Source organism: Cervus elaphus, chromosome 9 (assembly GCF_910594005.1).
Source record: "Cervus elaphus chromosome 9, mCerEla1.1, whole genome shotgun sequence".
Lineage (NCBI taxonomy): Eukaryota > Metazoa > Chordata > Mammalia > Artiodactyla > Cervidae > Cervus > Cervus elaphus.
Window position 1 is genome coordinate 71,052,207 of NC_057823.1, and position 24,266 is coordinate 71,076,472.

At 41.0% G+C, this 24,266-nt stretch overlaps 1 protein-coding gene across 7 annotated transcripts in view; it reads right to left on the reverse strand.

Annotated features, from left to right (window-relative positions):
- The window catches only part of EBF1 (EBF transcription factor 1), a 402,958-nt gene that overhangs the window by 24,371 nt on the left and 354,321 nt on the right, over positions 1–24,266 (reverse strand). For all 7 annotated transcript variants that reach the window (XM_043913423.1, XM_043913422.1, XM_043913421.1 and 4 more), the window contains exon 11: positions 9,632–9,720. In XM_043913423.1, coding sequence (XP_043769358.1) covers positions 9,632–9,720 — 89 coding nt within the window. The remainder of the gene's footprint in view (positions 1–9,631; positions 9,721–24,266) is intronic.

The window sequence follows — 24,266 nt, forward strand, 5'->3', positions numbered from 1 at the left end:
GGTAGGTTGTAAGCTAACTCAGCTATATCAACATAAGACATACTAACTTACATGATTGACTTTTACAGTGGAAAGAAAAAGGCTGTTTTCAGGCAGCTGTTATTGCCTCAATGGAAAAAAAAAAATCAATGAAAGTGAAATGAACAAGAGATTTTGTCTGAGTTGCAGTTAATACCACTGAAGAGCTATGGATATTAAAAGGTCAACAAATAAATTAGCCAGAGTGTTATGAAATGAATGATTTGGCTTATAATTTTATTGAGTGAAAATTGTTCGCTGCCTATTAGACCAGGTAATTTTTATCTCGTGCCTCAATTACTGTTCCGTAAGCAATAATATAGTTGTAAGAGCTGCTGGTTCGATCGCGTGACCTCTGAGAAGCCGGCTAGGACAGCTGACTTTACTATGATGGATAACTAAGCTTGGTCTCCACGAGGTGCCAAACCTCCCTTTCCTGCAAGGGGATCTCATAAAAGAAACATTACAGCTTGATTCATTTTACCAAAATGTTCGACTTTTCAAGTGTCAGCAGTTAAGTATAAATTGTGAAGCCAGGTATTCCTGAGAAGAGTGATGACAATGGCCCCCCCCTCTTTTTGGTCTCGTGGCATCCTCTTCTAAATGGTGTCATGGTAATTGGTGAATGGGAGCCTGGGGTGCTTCCCGCCACAAATACAGTGAAAAATGGTGTCTGCACCCTTGTGGATATGACCTGCTTGGAGGTACAGAGCTGAACTTGGTAACCTCTGGCTGGCTCTTCTTATTCCGATTCATTGTACTGGTTTAAGACCAACGCTCTGGGTTAGGTCCTGCTGAGTGGCCTTGGAAATCGACTTTCTGATCAGGATGAAAGTCTCAGCTTAAAGAGAAGGCTGTGGACAGAGGTGCCTTTTTCAGGGCTAGGTTGTAAAGTCAGCACATGAAACAAAAACTGCCTAGAGTCAAAATTACCCTTGAAACTCTTTTAAGTTGCCAAGGCCTGGGCTCTTAGAAACACAAAAGCCAGAAATTAACTACTTGTGTTTCTCTTTGTCTTTTGGCTGTGGCTTCCCTTTCCCTAGGGTGAGAGAGAATAAATATCTAGTTTGAAAGTAAGAGGACCACTGAGTAAACAAAGAGATTTATTTTATGTATCCCGGTGTGTGTCTGTGTATGCATGTATACAAATGTATGTGTATATTTATATTTTTGGACAAGTACGTGTAGTTAAACTTGAGTAAGTGATACATGCAGGCTGGAACTACACTGGACTTTAACAGTATCTAAGGTAGGCAAAAATAGAGTTGGTTTTGGCTTCTTAAATTGTTGAACATCATTGGTTATCGCATGTACCTCCAGACAAACGGTATCTGTAAATGATGATTCCCAAAGCTTTACAGATGGTCCTGACTATAACTACAATTAAAATTCACTGCCTCAAGACTGCTGGGGCTCTGTTGGTTCTTATTACTCCAGTGTTTAATTGAAGTGTTACTCAAGGCTGAAAATAGTAAGCATGGCCGGAGACCTCCTAGTGTCTCTGATTCTCTGGTCTTTAAGAGGAGGGTGTTGGGTGGTTAGAAGGTAGAAAAGAGCCCCTTGTGCCTCCTCCTGTGACTTCTCCTTGAACTAATGAGTAATTATATTCAAAGCCCTGTACACAGGGTGTGATATGAAGGTTAAAGTTACCCCACACACACACACCCACGCATCAAAGAGCTCCATGCTAAAAAAGGACTTGAAGTAGGCTCAAGAATACAGCTGTTGGAGTAACTGTTATTACAAGTCCCTACCACGATGACTTGGGGGCTAAAGAGAAAGAGAATTATCTCCTGGTACTGTATGTGTATTTTTAATTCCTGCTGCCTCTTTCCCCTGACTCAGCCATCTGTGAGCTACCCTCAGTCCCTGCTACCACCTTCCTCCTCCCGCTAGCTGAACTTGCAGAATTCTAAAAATCTGGTTTATAAAACTGCCCTTTTTCTTACAATTCCCATTTCTTAATTCTAGGAGGCAGTGCTTTAGAGATTCGGGCTCTGGAATCCAAAAGCACTGGCTCAAAACCTGCTGGGCCACTTTCATCGCAAACACAGCCCTCAGTTTCCTCTGTTCCATGGGTGGACTCAGACCAGCTTCGAGCTCAGCAGACGGCCAGCGAGGCTTACGGAGCAGCAGGCAGTGATAGCACTGCCCTTACTTATTTTCCAGAGAATTTGGGCAAATTATGTGCATTCTTAGAGCCAATGTGGGTTATGTGCCTGCAAAACCCTGCGAAAGACTCTGAACAGACTAATGGTGAGGAAATCTGGAAGTGGAAAATCTCTATTGACAGCTGCATGACCTGTCCTGAGCCTCAGTTTCCTCATCTCTAAATTGGGCATGATTCAACAGTGACAGAATAACTTACTGCAGAGTTGGTTAGTTAAAGATAACATAAATAAAGTAACACAGTGAGAATTAAAACTTCTGTGGGAGTCGTGGCCTTTTTAATGAAGCTACAATCTCCCTCCCCAGAAAAATAATGTGTGCATGCAGGTGTATGCATACTCATCTCACACACCCACTTGTGTATACAATTTCAAGGGCACACAAAACTAGGTTAAACTCCCCCAATAAAAGAAGCATAAGTAGGAGGGGACACCAAGCCCCTAAACTGGGCATATTATCAAAATGGGAAAGTGGAATTTGCCTGTGAGTTTTCTGGCAGAGACAGAGTAGAGAAGGGCAAAAAGAACTGCATTCCACAGTTAGTGTTTTTGACAAGAAAAGGCAGAGACAAAATGGTTTTCGGAATCAAACCCAAGCATGCTTTTCCTAAGAGGTGAATATACCATATGATTTGCTTTTGTTACTGTATTTTTTTTGGTTTGAGTTGTTTTGGTTCCCAGATATAATGTTAATAGAGTTTCTTAAAATTAAAAACAAAACAAATAAATGATTAGGATTAGAGAGCAGGGTCAGTGTCACAGTGTGGAAGATAAAGACACAGGGTTTTTCTTTCTCCTCTTCTGAAACCCTCAGGCATCCCCTTTTCTGCTAACAGGCAATGCGGTTATGTAAAGATTTCTTATTTGTATTTTCACTGATGCAACTGCAGGTTTTGAATTACGGATAGTCTTTGCATAAAGACTAAAACAATAAAAACATAATTAGAATACATGGTATATAGCCGACTCCAGTTTTATTTTGCCCCAGCTCTGTATTTATGATAAATCACTAAACACGACCGATCTTTAGGGCGGGTGATTTTGGGTCTTGTCTCTCCATTGAGCAAAACCAGTGCCTGTGACTAGCGTCTGAATTTCCATTCTGCAAGTCTACAGTGGAACTGAATAATATTTGGCACAATGCAGTGCACAACTGAGCCACTAAATGGCTGATTTACTAAATTATTATTAGATGAGCCCTTGCTGTTCCAAATGAAAGTGCAGTCACTGTCTTCCTTCATGGTGTGTTCAGATTGTTCTGTGTTTAAATATTCAGCATGAGGCTAATGCGAACTGATGAACTGAGACTATAAACATTCACTTTCAATACAGATAGAGCGACAGAGATGAAACATATCATGTGGCCTGCGGAGGTGAAAATGATTTATATTTAAGGATGTTGCTGCCTACTTCCATTACTTTAAGGTACTCTTAACTAGCATGGTGTTGGAAATGACTAATTCCCGCGTACAGGAAGAAGAGGCTGGGATTGTTATTTTTTTGCACACCAGTGAACGAGAAGCTACACCAAGGATCTGCTGCCTATGTTGTGGTTCAGAACCTTGAGTTTTATTCATGGCGGGCTGCACCATGCCAGCAGAGTCTTATTTCTTCTGGGAGAACTATGGTTTCTAACATTCAGTGTTTTTTCTGTACCCACCCAAAGGGTCCACAGTCCGTCCTCAGTACCACCCATACCTCAGCCATCCACCTTCCTTACCATCGGTATCTACTGCACCTACTCCACAGCCAACCCAGGACCTCACTCTCCATCTCACCAGCACCTTTACTGACACCTGCTGGAATGAAGAACAAACCTTGCTCCTTGGACAGAGATAATCCCCTCCTCCTTCCTCCCCTTTGAGGGCAGTTATAGGCAAGCACTTAAAATACTGTGATCACTTACAGTAGATTAGAATTTTTTATTGGTGCCCTGTTGCCATAACAACATGAAGACAGCAGATGACTTAAGCTAAGCTTGCAAAGCAAAAGGCTGCTCATCTGGCAGTTAAAATGAATACAGTTCATTTCACAAGTTTCCCATATGGACTCTTAGTGTATGGTAATGAGGAGACCATATGGTGAGAGAAAATGCAGTGAGAACAATTGGGTTCCACTGGCTGAGTGGGAAGTAGGGAGAGAAAACCCGGGTGAGAGATTCTGGTGTGTGTGCTCTCTGGGTTCAAGGTTTGGTTGAGGTTTGTTTGGGTTTGCATTTCGGATGGTTGTGTTCCGTAGGGGTTTCGTGTTTCTTAATCTGTTCCTTAATATGTCGGCTGCGTGAAATGACAAACATCTTGCAAATTTTGCAATATCATTCATCACAAACTGTCAGCAGTGTTTGCAAATCTGACTTGCAAGATCTTTTAAATGTGTTGTGCTTAAAAGGCAACAGTACTAAGTTTTTAGACAAAGTGCAGGAAAATTTAAGCACTTCTGACAAGCAGAAACATTAGCAGTAATCATTTTAAAAACACTCGCATCTTTTGCCTGTGTGTTTAGCCGTAAATAATGCTAGAATGTATAAAAGCTTTAAAGTAAAAAATGTAATAAATACTTTTTATTATGTTTCATAAAGGATAACAAAAAAAAAATGCTGTGCACAGTTTGTATGTGTTATCTATAGGTACAGAGGTATGGAAATACCCCACTCTCCTCACTGCTCACCAGATTGGAAAGTGGGGAGGACAGCTTGAGAAAGGCTCTAAAGTCAATTCTGTACTATACATGCTTCATAAAAGATGAATATAAATGCATTAGTTAGACACGGTGAGCTAAATTAGAAGGTCAGGCAGGGCTGGGAGGGCTGAAAAATCACACAACCAATGAGTGTAATTACTCTTTTTTAAGTCTATTAAGTGGTGTTGTTCTATCAAGGCTCAAGGGTATAGGACATGAAGAACAAGATAAAGTAATGTGTATTTATTACTCCCACTGGATCAATTTACCAGATATTTTCAGCTCCATAAAGCAAAATACACAAATGCCGCCTTTGTTACTTTTCTCAAACTGCTTTATTTTCTCTAAAAGAGGGACTGGCTCTTGGAGAAGAGACACATTTGCCCTGTGGAGGTCCCCATGCCAACCCCTCTGGGCGGGGAAAAGAGAGAAGGCTGGTGCATGTTTAAGTAGGATGGGGCTGAGGTTAGGCGAGGGACAGGAGAGAGAAGCCTGTGGCCTCAAGGCAGAATTACTTGGGTTTCCAGAATTGGAGGGAAATGGGAACTTGATGCAGTGAGGCCCGAGGCCCTGCGTGCAAACCCTAATTTTCCCATGTGCTTGCTGTGAGTGGCACACCGCCAGCCCTCTGGAAACTCTGACCCTGTGATGTGGGGTGTACCCATCTTGCCAGGAATAATAGTCCCCATATACTGAAGTCTTGCTATCTGCCCGAGAGACCCCGTTGCATAAATTATCTCATTAACACCCAACAGCCGCACTGTGGGGCAGCTGCTTTACAAAGGAGGAATCCGAGTCTGGGAAGAGTGAGTCCGTGAACAGACAGCACATGTGGTTTTCAAAATCCACGTCCACCTAACCTGGGAATCTCCCCTCCTGACCTCTGTGCTTTTCAGAAACCTTGATAAAGCCATGCCAGGCACATTGCGGGCACGATGTACATGTTACCTATTTCCTGGGACTCACCGCAAACACGCGAATGCCGGCCAAGCGCGATGCCTCTGTACTAATGCTCACGGATCACTCAGGAAGACAGCTGACAAGCTGAAAGGGGACAGAGACACCTCTGGCCTTCAAAACAGAGACAGCTAGCTCCTTGCTCAACACTTCTGGATGGCCTCCTGCATTTCAGCATCTCAGCACTTCTGAGTGACCACAGTCGCCATCCCTCTCACCTCCACATGATAAAAGTCAACTTTCACCCCAAAGTGGGTCAAAAATTCCTCTCCCTCCTGCCAGGATCCAGAGAGGTAGGCACATCTGTGTGACAGAAGAGAATGCTGCAGCTGGAAGCCCTCAGCCTGCCCTTCTCCACATGCACACCTGGGCTTTGCATGATGACAGTATTTTATTTTATTTTTTTTAATGACAATATTTTAAATCGGTGTGTATGGCAACTATCTGTGATGGTAGCTTTCAGGGATAAAAATCATCTACAGAGAAGGATTCCCACTTGCTCCCATTTTCTCATTTGGTAAATGGGAATGAGGTCTGCTTTCCCGACTTCTCTCACAAGAGGGGCTCCCATAAAACAAAGCATGTACAAGTTCTTTGAAAAAGCTCAAGCCAGTATACAAAGGCATATTATTATGGAAAGCTGTCTGCTTGGTCTTTGGAGCAGTTTCATTTGACAGAATATGTGGGTGGTTGTATGAATCTAGCTTTGTCTATTCACAAACACATGGGTTTAATAAAGCGGAGTTTGTTTTTTAAGGTGTGTGGTCCACGGCGCACTGAAACACTCCTGTTTGACAAACACTGACCACGATTCTAAGAAAGGCGGAGCCCGTTTTCATCCCTCAAACAATGGACAGCGGGACTATAAATCTCCCAGGTCCACAGGAATACCTCGTGCTGGCTCCATCCGCCACTTCCTGACCCTGCTCTTGAACTCTCACTCCACCTTCGCATTCAGAGCCAAGAGGACACCACTCTGATCTGAGTCACAGAGAGAGCTTCCTGGGGTGGGCTCCGGCCAAAGCCCTTGCACGGCGCAGTGGCTGGATGCAAGCTATGGAGTGTTTCCTTAACACACAAACCCATTGTGTCCTTGATTACTCTTCCCAAACCCAGGAAAGCAGGGCTGGGAATTTCACCATCAGGCCACCAGGGACGAAGTGACACGTGCCTGGGCTATTTGTTCAATGTTTCTGAACGTGATGTACAACCGTGAAGATGTTTTTAAAAGCAAATACACAAAACTCAACCATATATTCCTGTTTCTCTCCTTTCTTTATGAATAAGTACTGCTTGGAGCTAGAGACCTCAACCATTAAATCAAATTTGTCTCCTGTTTTTTCAGTAAATATTTATAGAGTGGCAGTGGTGGGCCAGAAACTATACCGTGTAACACACAGGATTACTTCTTTTTATCCTGATGTGATCCCAGTAAAGTCTGCATGGTTATTTTACCCCCATTTTATAGATGAAGAAACTGAGGCACAGAAGATAAAGCATACAGTCCACTACTGACCCAGATTGGTATTTCCTGAGTGGCAGAGATTGGTTAGGAGAGCTCGCCAAAGTCAGAGTCTCATTCTCACAGCTGGCAAATAATCATAGCTCCTTTTTGTTGAGTGATAAATAAGTGATGACGGCAACCCCCCAAAGAAGGAAATATTACTATCTCCATTTGACAGAGAAGGAAATTGAGGCACAGAGTGGTAAAGAATTTTGGGGCAAAAAGGAATTTTGACCCAGATGACAGAGCTAGAGGTGCCATGGTTCTGAGTTCCACCTCGCCCAATCTGACTCTCCAGTCCCTTCAGCAGACTCGAGAGAGATGCCGAATGAAAGTGGAAATGGTCCCCAAATGGAAACAATGGGAAGAATCTGCTATGCACTCCTGACATTTTTCTATCACTCAGAAACAAACCTTAGGTACTGACCACTGGGTGGACACACATTATTTACATCCTTATGCTATGAAATTATCAATTATTTTCCCATAGGAAATGCATGGGAGCTAGGTTCTTGCCAGACAAAGGAAACTAAAGACAATTCTCTCCATGGCACACCTATGCTGCAGAAGCAGAGGACTGGTCACTATTACTCTTCAGTTCAGTTCAGTTCAGTCGCTCAGTCGTGTCAGATTCTTTGCGACCCCATGAATTGCAGCACGCCAGGCCTCCCTGTCCATCACCAACTCCTGGAATTTACTCAAACTCACACCCATCGGGTCGGTGATGCCATCGAGCCATCTCATCCTCTGTCGTCCCCTTCTCCTCCTGCCCCCAATCCCTCCCAGCATCAGGGTCTTTTCCAATAAGTCAACTCTTCACATGAGGTGGCCAAAGTACTGGAGTTTCAGCTTCAGCATCGGTCCTTCCAATGAACACCCAGGACTGATCTCCTTTAGGATGGACTGATTGGATCTCCTTGCAGTCCAAGGGACTCTCAAGGGTCTTCTCCAACACCACAGTTCAAAGCACTAATTCTTCGGCGCTGAGCCTTCTTCACAGTCCAACTCTCACATCCATACATGACCACTGGAAAAACCATAGCCTTGAGTAGACGGACCTTTGTTGACAAAGTAATATCTCTAGGATATCAATATCCTATCTCTAGGATGCCAGTTTCATTTTTATAAGTGCTTTACAAGGGGAAACAGACCTGGAGATGACATATCTCTAGACTTACTATGGCTTGTGTAGTCAATGAAATTTCATTGTGCATCGTCCTGCCCTTTGACATTCTTTAGCATTTAGCATTCTCTCCTCTGAGTCCTCACACAGCATTGGTTGTCCTTTTGTTAAATGTGACTATTGTTTTCTGTTATGCATGGTGTTGTATATGGCAATATCTCCTACACATGGTCTGACTTCCTTGGGTACAGAGATGGGAATATCTCAACACTGACAACAGTACAGAAGAGAAACCAACAGACGTGCATTTCCTTTTTTCTGCACTGGCAATTAATAACAGATCACTGTATGCTATATATTGCCCTGACTGGAATGTCTGTTTAACTTCTCCCAATTGTGTCTTAGGTGGGATGTTTCTGGAGGGAAGAGGCTCATGTCTCAGTGACTCAAATGCAAGATCTGCCAATATGTTTTCCTTTGAGCTCTAGCTGGCCCCTCACCAGGAATAAGTAATGATTGTCATAGGGGAAGAAAGCAATATTCTGTTTCGTCTTGAGAAATGATATGATAGAATGATTAATAATCTGGACTTTGGGGCCAGGCTTTGTAGATCTGAATTTCAGTTCAGCAGTTTACATGTTGTGTGACCTTGGGCAATTGATTTAACCTCTCTTTAGTTACCTTCTTCTCTAAAATAGAGGTGGTAATGGTACCAATCTCCAAGGGTTTTTGAGAGGAAGAAATGATACATTGGGCTTCTCAGGTGGCGCTCATGGTAAAGAACCCACCTGACAATGTAGGAGACCTAAGAGACGCAGGTTTGATCCCTGTGTCAGGAAGATCTCCTAGAGGAGGGCCTGGCAACCCACTCCAGTATCCTTGTTTGGAGAATATCCATGGACAGAGGAGCCTGGTGGGCTATCATTCTTGGGGTTGCAAAGAGTCAGACATGACTGAGGCAACTTAGCACGTATGTACAATGACCCAAGTACAAATAAGTACCACATTACCTGGCACATGAGTACGTATTACTTTCATTACTGCTTACCTTATTGGACTACATACACAAGGCACAGAAATACTGAGTTGCTTCTCTATGAAGTTTTATCAGTAGCAAAGTTTTCTGCCAATCATCCAAGCCCACATCTCCAGAGACTACAAACCAAACAGAAGGTATCCTACCTTTGGCAAACGCTCAGGGTCACCAGGGTGCCGGGGAATAACCTTCTGTAACCTCTGGAAACCATAATCAATGGTGGGTTCGTTGAGCGCTGCAATGAAAAAGTCATACAATTAGAACAATTTCAGGAAATAAAGCAGCATATGATTTGCAGCACTTATGGTGTGGAAATAACTGGGAAGTCCAAGGTTTCATTGATACTTTTGAATTAGATCATAAAATTAGATGATCCCTTTTGTTGAACACTTCCACCGTCTATTCCTGCTTTTTACCATGGTGGGGACTGACTGACTCTAAAGAACATGAGAAGCAGGTCCTGAACTCTGCTCTTCTGGCCAAATTCTATATTTCTTACATTGTTGAAGGTAGAGAGTAAAATGGAATTGGATATGAGGTTATAGGATTTCCTTTAGTCAGAAGGTTGGGTTAAAACACTAGAAGGCTTGTCCAAGGGTGTTTACAGTCATAAACAGGAAAAGTATCTGCTTAGCTACAAAATATTGAGTGGCCCTCAGCTGATAGAGGATCTCAATGCCAGCAGTGGCAATTAAGCAAGAGTGTGGCAACGCGCACAGGAGACTGGCTCTTCTCAGCACGCAAAGCCTATGCTACCCTTGGAAGACTCCGAAAAGAGACAGGTATTGAAAATGCCCTTGATATGACACCCTCACCTCTAAGATGACAGACTGATGCACCAACATCAGTATTATTCCAGGAAAAGGCTAACCCCTATGGAGCAACTAGCTTAGAACAGCTGGGTCTCCGAGACGAATTTTTAAAGAGAGTAAAAGAAGAGCATAATATTTGGAAATAGTGGGCCTTTCTGTACCCTAATTGATGACACTTTCTTCAAAGCATCCTTAAATTCAACTCACCACAAAGTGGACTCTGGTAGATCATTTTCAAAGTTCCCCCCCAGGATATGAAATATCTCCAGCCTTCCTTGCCTGACCAGAAAAAGATGGCGGCTCCATCCTCTACCTCACCCCTTATCTCCTCTAAGTAATGGGTGGGTGTGGGGGTTTGTTCTTTTATTTTTAGTGTAACCAAAGTATTCATAGTTTCTCCCTTACGGAATAAAAAGACAGTCTTTGTAGTTCGGACATTTTGCTATACATTTAGAAAACAAGGTGCCACATGCTTTACTTAAAATGCATTTCCATTAACCTAAATTTTAAAACTAAGATTCATACTACTGCTAACTTCAAAAAACTGTATTAAATTCAAATAGGTCCCAAGGCTAATGGAAGCAATTTGTATACCAACCCAAACTGACTGGCCCACTTTTCAAAATACAGGTATGATAATCTTGTGGTTTTAAAAGGACATTTAAATTGAAAGACTGTGAATTTAGTACATAATTATACCAATAGAACCCTTTAACTTGTCAACTTGTAAATCTAAAAGGCTATCAATCATTTCTAAAGAGGAAATAAACCTTAAAATTCCTTGATTGACAGTGCTTACATTTTATGTAAGAAAAAAAAAAATGAAGGGAAAAAAGGCTGCATAAAGTGGCCAGAAATCCATTTACAAAAGTACATTGTTTTACATAGGTGAGTAAAAAGCCAATAATTACACCTCCAAAAGACATATAAATCAGAGTAAGTACTTTTTCCTCACTTGTGTATTTAAGTTGGAGTGAACTTCAGGTAACTTTTTATTAAGAAGATTTCTTTTACCCAAATGCAGTGCTTGTTGAAGTTGTTAATAGAGCAGCATTTTCATTTAAGATAATGTAATCATTTTTGCAAATATGAGATTTAGCCATTTCTCCCACGTTCTCCTCCTCCCTACTACCACTTCCAAATGGTAAACTTTCAATCTGTCTCTTGTGGCAATTAACTAAAATTACACCCAGGTGAACCAAACCTCTCTATACTAGTATATGAGTTAAGGCATAATATTTATTATTCCTCCTATTTTATGAATTACTTTCTAAACCCTTGAGAAGAATTCTTTTTTCAAATTAGACTTGTAGAGAAAAAGCCATAGAATTCTTTATGCGGGGAAGCTGTGACTCATAAAATCCCCAGTATTTAATCAAGAAATGCACAAGAGCAACAGGAATGAGCACCTAGGTTAAGCTGTATATCATAACTATCTCCCACCCATAATGCTAATTGCCAGCAAAGATGTTTAACCATAAAGACTGCTTAAGGCAATTAAACGTATCATTTTAATACCTAAAGATACAGTTCAGCATGCTGAAAAGTCTAATTCTTGGTTTTATTTTTCAGTGTAAGCCACCAATAAAACTTGACTTGTCGACCTACACCTTCAGTTGTTTGCATAATGAATTAATTCCTACTGTGTCAAAAAAACTCATGGTTAACTGAATGACTGTCTGATGTATTGGGGGGAGGATGTATTTATCTGACTACAGGACCAACTCACATCAGAATGACTGACAGTTAGTATCCACAATTAAAAGAACTGATTCAAATATCATATGGAACTAATAGCTAAAGAGCCGAGGAGAAGTCATGCAGCTGCCACAAACAGTAATTGAATTAGATATATTAAACTCATTATTCAAAGAAAAATAAGCATCTAGTCTATGGAAGTATGCTATGTGAGGGAAAATATTTTAGGTAGAGGGACAAAGGCTTTTAATTTATTTCCTATGCCTTTATGATTTGCTCTACACTCATATTTTTTTATTAACCTGTCCTCAATTTAGGTACTGAATATTTCAATGGCATTGTCCAGTGCTGTAAACAAAGATAACACTAAAGATATGTAAGCAAAGCTCATTGTCACAATTCAAAGTTGCCTGATGATTTCTCTGACTGCAATGACTAAAGAAAAGTATTAAACCAATTACTGAGTGAGAAGGGCCATCTGATAAAGATTGTTACTTATAAAAAATAAAACTCTGAAAACTGATTAACAGTCTAGGGAGGGGGATGGCTAAACCCATCGTGGCACACCCATAGGAATATGATGGAGTCTTCAAAAGCAATGCTTTGGGGAAAAAATAGGAAAAAATATTTAGTGGCATAAAATATATTGCTATGCCAAGAAGCAGATCACAGAAGCATTTTGCCATATGGCTACTTTTTTTTTTTTTTTAATGAATATATACAGAGAAGAAAGAAAAGGTTTCTGTGTATAAACTGCTTAACAGTAGTTCTAAGAAGTGAGTCTTAAAGTGCTTTTCTTCCTTCTCTTTGTGCTGTGCATTGTATACATTTTCCACAATGAACATATATTACTTTTATAATCAGAGAAAAAGGTTAAGAGCAAGAGATTGTTCCCAAGATGGAATCTGACCTGCTTGTATAAAGTAATGACATAAGAAACTTTGCCTTAAAAGGGGTCTGTATACCCTTTAATAACCTTGCCTAGGTTATTACAGACCATAAGAAAAATAAGTAGTATACTTTAGGCCAGTTGTATAAATATGTGACTATTCATAAACTCTCTGAAAATCAACAGAGAGGGTAACGGGGAGGAATCATAAAGAATGGTATATTTATTTTCATCAGTGGGGGTAGTCGTACCTTAGGGACATACATCTACTCTGCAAGAATGTAATATAAAGTTAATCCTTCAACAAAGTGACTTCATTGTATTCAAGCACAGGGCGGGGGGGGGGGGGGGGGGCGGTCCAGAAGAAATGTAACTAGTCAGTTTTTTCCCCTCAAAATTTGGGATAATTCTGAGAATTCGGTAGAGAAAGAATAAAACTTAATCAGACATTAGTCACAAAGTATCTTAGGTTGTAAAAAGAAAAAACAAATTGTCAACTGTAAAAGGACTGCAATGATGAGAGCCCCTCACATCACCCCATTCCCAAACACCTAGTCCACACTCTGAATAGGGTTTGAGAGGCTGTTATCCCAAACCAGCTAGAGATGGTAACAGAAAAAGAGAGGGTCAGAGGTTTAGAAAAATCCATAATCCCAAAGACGAAAAGCTTCTGTTTTTAAATCAGAATAATAAAATGGGACCGATGAGAGTACTTTAAAAATTCCGTAAGATAAGACTACCCTGTTCTGTATCTCTGTGTCTCTTTTTCTGTTTCGCATATAGGGTATAACAGACTTTTGAACTCTGTGGGAGAAGGTGAGGGTGGGATGTTTCAAAAGAACAGCATCTATACTATCTATGGTGAAACAGATCACCAGCCCAGGTGGGATGCATGAGACAAGTGCTCGGGCCTGGTACACTGGGAAGACCCAGAGGAATCGGGTGGAGAGGGAGGTGGGAGGAGGGATCGGGATGGGGAATAAGTGTAAATCTATGGCTGATTCATATCAATGTATGACAAAACCCACTGAAATGTTGTGAAGTAATTAGCCTCCAACTAATAAAAAAATTAAAAAAAAAAAAAAGACTACCCTGGTGGTTCAGCGGTTAAGACTCAGTGCTCCCAGGGCATGCATTAAATACCTGGTGAGGGAACTAAGATGCCACATGGAACAGGGGAAAAGAAAATTAAGAGGAAAAAATTCCACAAGATAATTGTCCATTGATTCTATAATCATTTTTAGTACCTCCCATGTGTTCAGAGCAACCCACTCCAGTACTCTTGCCTGGAAAATCCCATGGACAGAGGAGCCTGGTAGGCTGCAGTCCATGGGGTTGCTAAGAGTCGGACACGACTGAGCGACTTCACTTTCACTTTTCACTTTCATGCATTGGAGAAGGAAATGGCAACCCACTCCAGTGTTCTTGCCTGGAGAATCCCAGGGATGGGGGAGCCTGGTGCACTGCCGTCTATGGGGTCATACAGAGTCGGACACGACTGAAGCAACTTAGTAGCATGTGTTCAGATGATAATGATAGGAATTAACTCTTTTATGTCACATAAGCCCTTAAATGATGTCAGTGGCATCACCGACTTGATGGACATAAGTTTGAGCAAGCCCTAGGAGTTGGTGATGGATAGGGAAGCCTGGCATGCTGCAGTCCATGGGGTCACAAAGAGTTGAACACAACTGAATGACTGAACTGTAGCCCTTAAAACTAAAAGACACACATACCCCAATGTTCACTGCAGTGCTATTTACAATAGCCAGAACATGGAAGAAACCTAGATGTCCACTGACAAACGAATGGATAAAGAAAGGTGTAATAGACATACACAATGGAGTATTACCCAGCCGTAAAAAGGAACAAATCTGAGTCAGTTCTAAGTGAGGTGGATGAACCTAGAGCCTGTTAGAGAGTAAAGTAAGTCAGAAAAACAAGTATCTGTATGTATAAACACATATATATAGACTCTAGAAAAATGGTAATGACGAACCTACTTGTAGGGCAGCAGACACACAGACAGAGGGAACAGACTTGTAGACACAGCGGGGGAAGGAAAGGGTGGGACGAACTGAGCGAGTAGCATTGAAATATATATTACTGTATGTGAAACAGCCAGCCAGTGAGAATTTGCTGTATGTGCAAGGGAGCTCAACCCAGGGCTCTGGGACGACCGAGAGGGGTGGATGGGATGGGAGGAGGGAGGAAGTTTTAAGAGGGTGAGGACATATGTGTACCTATGACTGATTTATGTTAATATATGACAGAAACTGATACAACACTATAAAGCAATTATCCTTCAATTAAAAATAAATAAAATTAAACTGTCTGAGAGGTGTACATAATCTCACCCTAAAGAGAGATGAACTATGACTGTAGGGTTGTAACCCAGCTCCAGCTCCCTTGGCCAGGCTTTCTTCCTGCTCAGCAATGCATCCTCTTGCCTCCCTGATGGTCAGATGGTGGGTCACCCCTCTGCTCCTCTCTCTGACACTAGGATCACACTCCACTCCACAGGGCCATGTGGATTGAAAGACAGGTTGGACTACGGGGCAGCCACAAACATTTGCATTCAAGATTTCCTGCCCTGATCACTCTTAGAGGTAGATACATATTAGCTGAGAAAGCTTAATAAGACCGCATGGACTTGTGTATATACATACACTACAGGAAGTCTGAAACTTCCCTATCAATGCACAAAAGTCGAGATTAAATGACTCTACACAACAGAGCAAGCTTGCAGGGCAGATGTATCAGCTGACATTTCAGCAGGGTCCTCTCTCAGCTATGACAGGATACTGTGGAATGGTTTTGGGAGGAAGCATAGGATCCATGCATGCAGGCTCAGTAACACTGGAGTCATTATTTTTCAAAAAGGAAAAGTTACATAATAGTTTAGAAAACATGAAAGCACTTCATGTGGCCTTATGTAGGGTCAACTTATAAATAGGCTCTGGGTTCCCTCCCAACCTCACAATCTCTAACTCCCCTAAAGGAAACCAACAACTTTCCATGCAGAACCAGTCTACACAGAGCCCTTCCCCTTGGGACTTCAACCAAGGTTCTGGTCAAGACAGAAAGCTCTGGTTATACAAAGCTATTTACAGGGTTCAAATGTCCATGTGGCTACATGCAAAGAAAATTTAGAATAATACAATCAGATTTAATATACTACTCACAATGACAAGATTACAAAACTCAATCAAAACATCTGGTAATGAGTCAATCCTAACCAAATATATATGTGGATTGTGGCCTTTTCATGCCTTTAGTTGTCATTTTTTAAATCCACTTCAAAAGCACATCAAATAAAGAAAAATCTCTTTAACAGGATTTATTTGCAAATTAAAATCATGTAATCAAGACAAATGCATTCTCAGCTATGAGAACTGAGTTTTCTCTTTGCCAAGTTGCCTTTTAGAGAAAATGCTCCTTGGTCCTCCTTTACTTCTGGAATAGGTACCCCTGGAAACAACGGGAATAAAAGGCAAGAGAGTTGTGTTCCCCAGCATCAGGGGAATAGCGCTTTGGGTGCCATTCCAACATGAGTGTTCAGAGTCCCCTTGCTTTTATGGCTCAGCGACTCACTGCAGCGCTTTAACATATTTTCTGGGGTTTTAATTTCCTTTTTTTAATGGTTGTGTGACATGATGTCATTTTGACTGGAAATAAAGAGAAATGCAGATATTAGAAAGGTAATATTTATATTCTATTGCCATTTAATGTCCAAACAAATATCTAGACTCAATGCCAAGTAATAAATAAGGCCTCATAGCAGAGGCAATGATAAAACCAGCACCTGGGTCTCCACGCTTCCCTGGTGACTACTCTATATTTGAACTAAAGGAATAGCAGCAGAGCATTTCCCTTCAAGGCAGATCCATTCTGGGCATAAGAGTTATTACATACGTGTTAGGCAGAGTCTTTTTGTTCCATAATGGCCCTATTTTTCCCTCAGTCACTAAATTAACAACCAGAGGTGAACAATAAAACAGCAAGTTATCTTCACGAACCTATCTTTAAGACTGACTTGAAAAGATATAAACCTCAAAATCAACCAGAAACCTAAACAAAAGCCAGAAATATGCTTAATGAAGAAATATGTTGCATTTCCAGCCGCTTGGATGGTTCATCCCTTGCCTAGATATGTAGGGCACACAGGTATTCCGGGTTGCCTCTTCCCCGAAGGGATACACTCCCTAAGAAACCTAACACCAAACCCCTTGCAAGCAGAGGCCCGGCTTTCGGTGTGAAATGCTTTCACAGCCTGGCGCCCTGCCCCAGGAGCCAGCGAGGCTCAGAGGAGCTTTAGGAAGAGGCTCACTGAACTGCAGAAAGCTGTCACTGAACCAGAAGGGTGTCAGGATGAAGCCAACATGGGCAGAATTTACCAATAGAGGAGCCAAAGAAAAGTGTCCAAACTGGCTCTGAACATGCTCTGAGTTCTTATTTGTTGTCTTCAACCTCTTGATGTGGAGCAACAACATTGAGACTCAAAAGTAAAGCAAAGGCAGTAACACCTCTCTCGACTGCGGGTGCCATCAGAGGTATGGCTGGCTTGTGTGGCTGCATTCTCTTTAGAGACGGGAGCCAGAGCCTGTGAGGTCAAGACTGGAGAGAGAATGGGAGCCGCAAAGTGGATCGGAGCCCAGTATGAAGAAATGCACGGCTCTGGGAGAGAGAGATGGAGGACCCTGAGGGCTGTCACTTGGAATGCTTTTAAAAGGATTGCGTATATTTGGAAATTGATAACTCCTCCTGAAGTGAGAGCAATCAAGAGCAGGAAGCAAGAATTAAGAGCGACTTGTTTTTGTTTTCCAACGTGGAAAAAGCTTTACTGCTTTCTTAAAAGGAATATATTCTTATCGTATAAAAAATACAAAAGAAATGCAAAACAGTGGGGAAAAGCCCCATAACAGATATACTCTTCAGTGAGTGCGTTAGAGTCGCTCAGTCATGTCCGACTCTTTGCAAACTGCAAACTTTGCAAACTGCAGCCTGCCAGGCTCCCCTGTCCATGGAATTCTCTAAGCAAGAATACTGGAGTGGGTTGCTATTTATTAGTGTGTAGGCTTTCAGGCATTCTTACAATATTGGTTTATATAAATATGGATTATACACATATTCATAGCCATCTCATTCTTTTTAATGGTTGTAGCATATTATATGGATATCCATAAAGCTTATGCAATAAACCCCCCGTTAGTGGGGATGCATTTTTTTCCCCAAATTTTCATTGCTTAAGTGTTGTAATGAACAATATTCAGGAGAAATTGTTGGATAAAAGAATATATACATTTCAAGACTTTTGATTCATATATTTCCTAATACTCCTTCATAAAATGTATACCAATTTACATATTGATGGGTTACTTTTGAAAGCATCTGCAAAAGAAAACTAATTTTTAAGATTAGTTCATTCCTGAAGTCAATTATTCTCTAAGTTATAAGGACCTCTGAACATTTTTAATAGGTGTTAAAGATCACAATGATTCCTTGGAGAAGTATCATTTCAAACACACCCCGAGGTCATATAAGACCCTTTTCCCAGTAATATCCTAGCGCTTTATAGACCTTATCTCATTGATTCCTTTAATATGCCCTTGACATAAATGTTAAAATTTATTACTCCCAACTTGAAGGTGAGAAACTGAGGCACAGGAAGTGTTGGCTGCCGGAATCGGAACAAAAGCCTCAGTGCTCTGCTTACCAGGCCACGACGACGGTTTTAACATGGATAAATCTCAGTTAGCAGCACACTGACAAGGCCAGCTACCAAATCAATTAAATGGCACCTTTTCTGGAAACTATATCTGTGCAACAGAAATGCAGCACTAGGAGTAATCCTTGTGCCGGACTCCTGCTTTTACAGGTGAACGCGTACTTGGCCTGATTTCTTAAAGCTCACTTTGTCAACAGGCACAAACCTATTGGAGAAGCGCCCCCTGGCATTTTAAACTTGCCTCCCAAATGATCAAGAAACTGCTTCTGTCTCATGGAGTTCTTCTTATAGGTCTGAGCTGTGCTATCAAAAGTTGATTTGTCTTTTGAGAAAAAGATACATAATGCTGTTGAGATCCATTAAACTGACTTATTTCCTACCACAATCAATTGGTATTTTCTGGAAGATCTTTGATGAGAGGCAAAAGTGGAGCATTTCTTAAAACATACCCCCTTCTTGCCCTGGAGGGTTATACTCTTATCTAAAATGGGAAGTAGGTGAATGTACAATCATTAGGGAAAATTGTACTGCTGTCTAATTGTGATGAAGTTGATGAGGTTGCCCCGGTTACTACATATGATGTGCTCTTAACAGTTTGGCCTTCCAGGATCCTTAGTTTTCCAAATATGATGCAAGTTTAAAACTAAAATTAAATCCCTCAAGTAAACAGAAACGTAAAGATCTCCAAGATTTTTTTTTTTTTTTTTTTGCCTTTCAATCTCTTCCATTTTGGAGTTTCTTTTTTTAATTAATCACTTATGATTAGGTTTCAAAGCCACATTTGCTCAATTGAATGCAAAGAGGACAGCTGTCAGTGTGTAATGGATGCTGGTGTTTTAAGAATTAGAGGCCAACACATTCTGTCTTTCTTCCTTAATGTTTAAAGGTAAATCCATCATTCTCTTCCCTATTGGCATATCTTCTGATATAACAAGAGTAATATTCCTTCTATAATTGTTCTTCAGATTTCCTTCCAAAGAGTTTTGACAATAACTGTTATCAAGGGGGTAGAATCACCCACTCTGTCTGATAAACATGTTTTCTTGTGTTCCCACCCAAGCGAGTGCTTGACACTGTACTTTTATCATCCAGTGTGTGTTCAGAATGAGCTTAGAACAGCAATTGCCGGGAATAGGCAGGCGATAAACCGCATTGATTTAACACATCTTGTTTTCAATCATGCTCGGATTTTCTGAGCACGCATTTTTCCTGTACTCCGGCTTGTAGCTTTTATCTGACGAGCTGATCCCTTTTCACTGGAAAATGAAAAGGTCGCACAATAAGACACGGTTTACTGGAACTTGAACGCGCACCAGGGAAAGTATTTTAGATAAATACTGTCAGACACAGTGGAGCTGAATTTCAACAACGCAATTGTTAAACAACAATACTTATTACTCTCCTAGAACAAGCTACCAGCGTCTTATAGTTCTCAGCAGGGAAGAGCGCTGAGCCAGGCGCCAAAGCTCAGAAGCCCGCCCCGCGCCTCACGCTAACGGAGCGCGGAGTCTGGGGCCGCGGTCCCACTCGGGACTGTTGACATCACAGCTCAAAAGCTACCGCCACTGTCACACTTGCTTCCTCGAAGCCAGTGGGCAGGCTTCAGAAGAGCTGGGTGACGAAGTCACAGCAGAGTTCTGCAGACAGGCTGGGAGGGGAGACAAAGATCCCAAGAAAAGTGACCAAAGTGTGATTGCAAAGAGCCTGTTAATTCTACTAAGAAGACAAGAGAGTACTTGTGACCAACAGGTATTTGAGGATTAAGTACTTATTTAGTTATATTCTAATGGACTCAAAGAGAACATGTAACAAGTATGCCATGTGGAACGTTAATAAAGGCCTTGCAGATAAGCCGAGAGGTTTCTGTCAGTCTGGACTCCAAACTTAATAGCACGTGATATAAAATAAATGAAGTCAGCCTTCCTCAGTGTTGACCCAACCTAGTGATTATTATTACTGCCTATCATTAACCTTTGATTTAGCCAGAAAGTCTGCTCTGCCTGAGTGTTTGAGGCTGGAATTCTACATTTTCAGCCTCAACACACATCCCGAATGTATTATATCTCAATTCATTTTCTGTGCTAGAGTTTCTTGAACTTTCTCCCATCACAATTATTATTAGGCATCTCAATAATCTTCTCACAAAGCCTTCAAGCTGAAAGAAATGCCTGATGATTCTGTTTAATTAACTACTTAGGTCCAAATAGATTAGTATTTATATCCTCACATCTTAACATTTATATCCTAATAGCTTAGTTTTTTGGGGAAAAAAATAAAACAGAAATGGAAATTAAAAATAACATAATAATACTTTTAATTCATCCTAAAGCAATCACAGGAACCTACTCGTGGGATGTGTGCTCCTAGTGAGCACAGCACAACTTCTCAGTTTCAAATAAGATCGGACATTGACACCCACTCTTCTATTCCAAGCTGGTTTTCACAGCAACTGCTGAAAACTCAGCCTTGCAAAGCTATGGTTCCATCAAAAGGAAAGCAATGCAATCTAATATTGAGGTCTGAACCACCTGGAACCAGCAGCTTGTCTGATACCTGACAAAGTACCACTTGTTTCCCTTTAATTTAAACAGCCCATGTCACCCTGGACGTCTGCAGGGACACCTGGCGCGTACCTTTAAGGAAACATGGACTACTTAGAAGCACAGAATCAATTAAATGCTAAGATGCCTACAAGGATCCATGGCATTCATTGTGTCTTTTGTTCTAATGATTAATATAATAACAGCACCAGCTAACATTTCCTAAGGACTGACTATGTGCCAAGCACTATACATGGATTAACCTATCTGCTCTTTACCAAAACCTTAAAGAGAAGTGTAACTGTTACTCTCATTATACATGAACGATACTGAGGCCTAGAGGAATTAAACATTTTGTCTCAATATAGAAAGCCAATGAGTGAAGGGCTAGAGATTCAAGAGCAGTTAGTCTGCCTCCCAAGGCCTGCTCTTAACCTCTTTGATAGAATAGCCTAGCTAAGACAACCAGGAGGTCTCCAGGACAGGCCTCTAACAATTCTAGACCGGCAGTACTCCTCTAATGCTTTTCTTGCTCCCAATATACCCCTCTATGTACAGTCTGTTCTAATTCTTACTTTTGTCCCAATTTATGTCCTACTCTAGCCTCATTTGACTTGCATTTCTTTAACAGCACACTTCCTGCCTCTGTTCCAATCCTTTAGAGTAAAACAGAGCTAGATTGTCATCCAGGCTATGTGACTGACCAGCTATGCACCTTCTGGAAAAGTCACATTCTTTAAGTCTCCTAGTACGTATTGTGAAGATGTGATATAATACTATTTGTAAAATGCTTTGCACACAAAAAATCCTCAATAGGCAGTTGTTATTACTAATAACAGAATACCTGACATGATCTTGAAATAGGAGCAGATGTGGGGAATACAGGAATAACTAGATATATTTATGTATTCTCCACCCTCAAGAAACCCCAGAGGCTAGAGGGACATAAAGACAGAAATGGAATTCTATAACAATGTGATACTTAAACTATGAGGATACAGAATTATAAGGGAACATCATGTATTCTTCACTTGTTCTTGAGATTCAGCCTTGCCTCCCCTACTCACACTAATAGAAAATTACAGTTCAAAGAATTCCACCACTTCTGACTCTCAAATGTTACTCTGAAACAGGGCTCTATCTATAATAGGACATAATTATTTTAAAACCATACAAATTTTGTGATAAAATGGAAACAAAATATAGGTGGGAGACACCTAATTCAACTGGGATTTTTATCCCAGAGATGAGTTGTTTTACAATGCTTAATTAATTCAATAAGATTGAGAGATTGAGTACTTGCTATATACAACCAGGTGCTAAAGAAAATGAAAAAGAGAGAGAGAGAGAGAGAAGTACAACACAGGTCCAGTTTTCCATGCGATATCCAGCCAGGACATGGTTCCATCTGAAAACTCTCCCAGGCACTGTGATGTGCCTGAGAAGAGTGTATAACCCAGGGAAGACAGGACTATAATTAGTCACTCAAAAAGATACAAAACTGTAGCATTACTAATGCAGTAATGCTATACTGCACAGGAGATGGGAAAAATAATTATCTGAGTCAAGGAAACATAAACCCAAGAGGTCATATCTGAGTTGGATGTATAAGGACAAGTAGGATTTTACTACTGAAAAGGGTGGGAAAAGAATTTGAGACAAAAGAAACAGCAAGAGCAAAGGCAAAGAGATATAAAAGGATATGATGTGTTCAGATATGATTAGATATTCCAGCTTGGGGAAACCATAGTTTATATATTGGGAGTAGGCTGTTGAAGGGTAACCATGACTAACAGTATTGGCCTGGAGGGCCTTGCTAAGAAATCTACCTGGTGAGTAACAATGGGCTATTAAAGATGTTCCATATCACAGAAGAGACACCATCAGATCTATAATTTCAAAGACACAACCATAGGAGTCCAATAAAAGATGGATTTTAAACTCAGAACTATCACAATAATCCAAATGGAAAATAAAAGACCAACTAATAATGAGGCGGTCCTGGAGAAAAGGGTAGACTTCAGAGATGTTATAGAATATAAGTTTCATGACTTCAGTAACATGGTAGATGTGAGGGATTATAAAAAATGGAGGATGATTCTGACATTTCTAATGTATCTGACTAGGTGAATAGAGTGGCCATTTAGCAGGATAGAGAATGGAAGAAGAAAACTATCCATAGAAGGAAAAATCATGAGTTCAACTTCAGAAATGCTGAATTTGGGGTACCAATAAGATATCCATGTGAAAATGTTTAGTAGACAGCTGGAAATAAAGAACTGAAATTCAGGAAAAAGATCAAGGATGGACTTAAAAAATTAACACATTATCAGTAACACTGAGATATAGGTAATAACTCAAACCATGGATGTGAGACGAGAATAAAGAACACACAGTGCTATGGGGAATGCCAGCAGTTAAGGAATAGTTTGAGAAAGATTCAGAGACAAAAAAAAAAAAAAAGGTAGATACAAAACAAAGAAAGAAATATCAAGAAAGAATAATGTCCCTAAAGTCTAATGAGGAGCTTAAAATTGTCCACACCATCTAGTGTAGCTGGGTGCTTGACCAGGAGAGGGCTGGGGAGGAGCTATCAAAAGAGACCACTCCAAGATGAAGACTCATGACTACTTTAACCCAGAGGTTCTGGCTTTCTTATGTCTCACTCAATAACCCCCAAACACAAAGATCCAAGCACATCAAATTGGTAAGGCATGAAGGCAAAGCTATTTGCCCAGCTGAAGCTTAGCTAATCCCAAGAGACGGAAGAGAGGAGGACATTCAGTCCTGCTGGAGTCACCTCGGTCCTAAAGGAAAGTGGAGAACTCCAGGTGTCCTGAGACAAAATCTATGATGTCAAGCTCACCTCTAGGTCTGGCCATTTCTCTTGGAAATTGGAAGGTATAGTTGGAAGGGTGAGGATGATGGGATTTTCCATAGCTCTTGAGTTTTTCTGCTCCCAGTCTTGATGCCTGTCTTCTCAGAAGTGGACAGAACCCAGTTAATCCCTCACAGCACCTCAGTTAGGCTCTACTGCTTCTAACCTACTCTACATCTGGACTTGTGAACCATGAGGACTGGGTCTCCTTGCCACAAAATATTGACAAAAATACG